Source organism: Ochotona princeps, chromosome 5, assembly GCF_030435755.1.
Source record: "Ochotona princeps isolate mOchPri1 chromosome 5, mOchPri1.hap1, whole genome shotgun sequence".
Lineage (NCBI taxonomy): Eukaryota > Metazoa > Chordata > Mammalia > Lagomorpha > Ochotonidae > Ochotona > Ochotona princeps.
The window spans coordinates 99,680,511-99,685,617 of NC_080836.1; the positions used below are offsets into that span (position 1 = coordinate 99,680,511).

A 5,107-nucleotide genomic window follows, 5' to 3' on the forward strand; every position below is an offset into this window, starting at 1 on the left:
ATTCTAGATCATTACAGTAAAGCCATTGTTGCTATTTGATATACAATTAGCTGTGACTATTAGTTTTACTACTTCAGTTCTTCTGTGGATTTGCACTGAGATATATTAGCTTTTGGTGATGATGAAAAGGGGATTTTTTTTTCTGGGCTTCAGTTAGAACCAGGTAAATATATAATTTCTCAGAAGAGTTGGCTGCAGAACAGGATGAAGATGCGGCTTGTGTCTTACTAAGGGGCTGGTATTTTCCACCATCACTGGGGACATCACCCTCTCAGAATGCTAGTCTAGAAATTCAGGGTCTGCTTTGTGATGCCCAAACACCGGCCGTGCATGTGCAATGCATGTTGCAGCATTCCTGGCATCCCACCTCGTGCTCCCCATGCCTGACTGGCAATGGAAAGGAAACAGGGTGTTACACTAGAGCCCTGGCATGCTCCTCTTCTGGGCTGACCTTTGCATTGCCCTGAATCCTTTATTTTCATAGGCAAAACAGATCGAGTTAAAACTGAACAAACACCTTTTCTGGAACACAGGGCTCAGGTGCTTTTTCTCTCTAAATCCAAAAGACTTGACAGGAGTCTCCCCTTCTCAGCACCACCACCCCCTTTCCCCAACCTTCACACCTTCCCAACATCTAAGAAAAGCAGGAAGTTTTCCCTGTGGGTTTTCTTTGTGTGATGACATGATGGGGCAGGTCAATCAACGGGGAAAACCCCGTGTGAGAACACGCCTTCTGTGTACATTCCCAATATTTACTATAAGTAGGGCTATCCCAAGCAGCTGTCACACAGCAGCACAGCACTGCCAAGCACTGGGTACCCAGCACCAAGCACATTTGGTGTTTGAGCTGAAAATGATGTGCTCTGGCAGAAGCCTGCTCCTGACTGGCCTGATGGCAGCGTTACTTCTCCATCTCTGCAGTGAGTCTGAAGGTAAGTGTCACCCTTTGTGCTAGTCCAGGGGAAGGAGTATTCCCAGTGGCCTCTGGGCCCTGAGCTTTTCTGGAAGCCTGTTAGGAACTGGACAACGGAGTGCTGAGAGGCTCAGCTCATCAGTGAGTGGAGAAGGGCACGTTACCTCTTCTTGCTGCAGATGAGGCTTTTTAATCACCATCAGTCCCACCAGATTTTGAGAGTTTGTGGGCTCTTGGGGTCAGTCCCTTTCGCTTCAAAACAGAACCAAAATCCTATTTCTTGGAGTGATGACATTTGTGAAGAAGAATCAGTAAATGGGATTATTCTGAAATGTAGACAACACTCCATTTCCTATTCATAGAGTTTTAGTCAAGTGTATTCTTACCACTTATGCTCATGTCATGATACCAGACTAGGCTTTGGTGGCATTCCTCACCAACTTGGAGATCATGTTTATCCCTGAATTTAACTTAGGGAAGTGCCCAACGATTGCTTTATCCCAGAAGGCATCACATTTAGTACCAGGCACAGTCCAGAAAATGCACATGTTGAACTTTTCTGAGTTCAAAATTGACAATTTCTATTAATTATCCTTACAATTTGAAAGTGCTTTAGCTGTACCTCCTAAAAGTTACATTTTTTTGTGTGTGACCTAATATTTTTCAGAATCCTACTTTCAGTGCAAAATAGGCAGATAACAACTGGAAGTCTGAGGGTTTTTCTATTTTCTAAATTGGAAAAATTATAAAGATTTTTTTCAAGTTGTTGGGTGTCCATGTTCTTGAGTTTTTATAGTGAGTTAGTATGAAATCCTGTTAATCTGGATTCTATACTATAGGTATTCTACTTATGAGAAGTTGCTTGTTTCTAAGCCATATTGTTGAACAAAAATGTCTCAATACACGAACTATTTTTGACATGATTGGAAACATGTTAAATTGGATCTCAAAGACCTAGTAGAGTTTTCAGACATGGAAAATCATCTGTTCATTAGATTACTTGCCATGTAGGTCAGCTTCAGTAAACATTGCCCACTTCGGATCATCCCAAAACACCAATCACAGAACCAATCATTCATGTGGACTCAGTGCCTTTCCATTCTCTTTTAGCAGCAAGCAACTTTGATTGTTGCCTCCAGTATACAGAATTTGTAATTCCTCCCATGTCTATTGTGGGCTTCACTCAGCAACTGGCCAATGAAGTTTGTGACATCGATGCTATCATGTAAGTTCTTAATTGCCTTTAATTCAAGTATATCAAGAAAACGTGGGAATTTCAAGTATGCAAGTTTTTTCCTTCTTGAGTTTCATTCAGAAATAATTAATGTCACAAAGATAATTTTGTTTTATTAACATATTTCTAATTTTAAATTTATTATTTTTTTAAAAACAGATTTATTTGTTTTACTTGAAAGTCAGGGTTAGAGAGGGAGAAAGAGGGAGAGACGGACAGAGAGATCTTCCATCTGCTGAATTACTGCCCAAATTGTTCTGATGGACAGAGATAGCTTGGAGCCAGGAGCCAGGAGCTAGGAGCTTCCTTTGGGTCTCCCACATGGGTGCAGAGACCCAGGGCCTTGAACCAGTCTTTGTTGCTTTTCATACCATAAGCAAGGAGCCATATCAGAAGCAGAGTAGCCGGGACACAAACTGGTGTTTACGTGGGGTGTTGGCAGAGCAGGCAGAAGATTAGCCTGTTATGCTATTGCACTGGCCTCTAAGTTTACTTTTAATAAAACTGAAATAAGGCAAAAATTGATTTAAAAAAAGATTTATTTATTTCATTAGAAAGGCAGATTTACAGAGAAACAGAGGAAGATCTTTCGTTCACTGGTTCACTTCCCAAATGGCTGCATTGGAAATTGGAAGTCAGGAGCCTATCTAGGTCTCCCACATGGGTGCAGGATTCCAGACTTACCATCCTCTGTTGCTTTCCCAAACCATAAGCAGGGAGCTGGATCTGAAGTGGAGCAGCTGAGACATGAACTGGCACCCATAGGGAATGCCTGTGCTTGAAGGTTTCGGATTAGCATGCTGAGCCACCGCTGCTGCCCTGAATTTTCTTTAAGAGCTTTCTAACATAAACTTATAGCTAACATAAACTTATAGCTAATTAAAAAAGCTATCTCTGAAAGACTCGAAGGCATGTGCTTTAAAATTCTGAAAAAGGTTAGGGAAGAAAAGTAGAATGGATTAATTATAGTATCACATAGAATATTTTTGATTAACATAAAATATTATAGTTTGGAATGATATGCCACAAATCAAATGTCTATACATCTCATACAGCCATCCTGTGGCTTGATTATCCCACCATTGTCTCAGGATTTGCTACAGAACAGAGCGAGGTTGGTATAATCACTTGGAAGGATTTTCTTTCACTTCATTAGCTGAAATGTTTAATGTGTATAGCACTTAATTGGAATATGAAAATTTCCATTGTACATCCTGTAAAAAGTTACTTGATATTCATCAAAAACAATTAATTTTCTGGCTTTTCAGCTTTCACACAAGGAAAAATTTGGCTGTGTGTGCAGACCCAAAGAAGTTATGGGTGAAGAGAGTTTTGCGTAACCTCAGGTATGGAACCTGGACAATCAGTTTCTCTTAAAGTGTTTGGATTCACAGGTGAGAGCCAAAGGTGGACCATGGACTTGCTGGTATTGGCAGTCTAAGTACTGTGAAATTTTTAAAGAGAAATTTGGGGTTTGGTCCACGAAAAAGAAGGTTGTATTTTCCCACTTGCAGATCATCATCATAGCTATTATTTTAATTTGTTGATTTTAAAATATGTGTTGGATTTGTTATGCACTTGATGGTCACAATGACTTGATTCTTATTGCAGAGATGCTCATCTATATACTTTAATGACAAAATCTGAAAAAATAAGCATTAGCTAAGAGAGGTCAATGGTTTTGATTTAGATAAGAGACTGACAGACTCTAACATTTTCTGTGAGTCATAGAGAGTGAATTGGAGACGTAAGACAAGTGTTCACCAGTCGCTTCTGTCATTCATTAAGTGAGCTGTGGTGAGCAAGGCCCATCTTCTCTCAACCCCAATTTCCTCATTACGACTGAGTTCCATGACAGCCTGAGATGATCTTGAAGGCATGGGGTGCAGCCACCCCAAATTTGCTTACACTTTTTTCTTCTCTCTTTACAGTCGTAGAGCCAGGACTACATAAAGATGAATGGTTTCCTGGAGTGGGATTGGACACAGCCCAAGAACCAAAAGAACTTCTGTGGGGTTGGAGATTTCATTTGCACATTTTTTGGGAGCTTGGCACCTATCTGATTTGTAACTTTTTGGGCTTGTCCAGTTAATGAAGTTGATTCATATTGCATCATAGTTGCTTTGTTTAAGCATCATAATAAGTCAAAGTACTTTATGTAAAGTTATTTATGGTTATCCATTTTCTGTGTCTATTTAATACTATTTTCTCATAAGCTATTGGTTTAATATAAGGTATAAAATTATGCTTTGGGGAATATGATTATAAGGGCTTTCTTGCAAGCAGCAAGCTATTTTTTTAAACAAAAACCTATTTAACATTCTTTTGTGTATATAGTTTTTCTCCTATATTGTAAGTCTGAACAATAAGAAAGATGAAAGATAAAAAATGAAAGAATAAAGATAAAAATAAAAGAACTGAGAGGTTATTTGTGCATCATTTATTATGATAATGTATATAGAAAATATTTAAAATATGGAAATTTTCTGAAAACTCTTTTTATTCCATTTACTTCTCTCTGGTTGTTCTCTTTATCTCTTTTCCACTGGGTTGAAGACTTGAATCCTAATGAATTATAATTTAAAAAGCTACTGTTTCTAAATTTAAAGTCACACAAACCAAAGATTAGAAATATCCTACATCTGAAATCTGTATCCCAATGTTTATTGACATGAAACATTTTTTAAATTAAAGAGTACCAAAAATATTTTAGGAATAGAAGTACATACTGACTACTTCAAAAACAGCTTGAAGAATGACTCAATTCTTCATTCTGTCATCAGTCAGGATCTTAGAAACGAAATAGGAACATTTCCATCTAAATCCTCCTGTTTCATGGAAATGTAGTTTCCAAAAGGGTTGTGACTTTCACACTAGACAGGGGTCTGCAAATTGGAGACAGCTGGCAAAAACTGTCACAGGGCTACGGGATTCTGCACCAGTGTAGAAGTGCAACATCA

The 5,107-nt window shown here is 38.7% G+C and overlaps 1 protein-coding gene across 1 annotated transcript; it reads left to right on the top strand.

Moving 5' to 3' along the window:
* Positions 1-856: 856 nt before the first annotated feature.
* CCL20 (C-C motif chemokine ligand 20) lies at positions 857-4,443 on the top strand. The gene is made up of 4 exons (XM_058664264.1): positions 857-932; positions 2,024-2,138; positions 3,416-3,493; positions 4,079-4,443. Exons 1-4 carry the CDS (start codon positions 857-859, stop codon positions 4,098-4,100), a joined length of 291 nt encoding a protein of 96 aa, XP_058520247.1. The 3' UTR covers positions 4,101-4,443.
* The last annotated feature ends 664 nt before the right edge of the window (positions 4,444-5,107 follow it).

Bases quoted from the DNA above. Each gene is read 5' to 3' on its own strand.
- CCL20 (XM_058664264.1), top strand. From the start codon at position 857: ATGTGCTCTGGCAGAAGCCTGCTCCTGACTGGCCTGATGGCAGCGTTA. The intron at 933-2,023 runs GTAAGTGTCACC...ATTCTCTTTTAG, and splicing joins TCTCTGCAGTGAGTCTGAAG to CAGCAAGCAACTTTGATTGT. The intron at 3,494-4,078 runs GTATGGAACCTG...CTCTCTTTACAG, and splicing joins AGAGTTTTGCGTAACCTCAG to TCGTAGAGCCAGGACTACAT.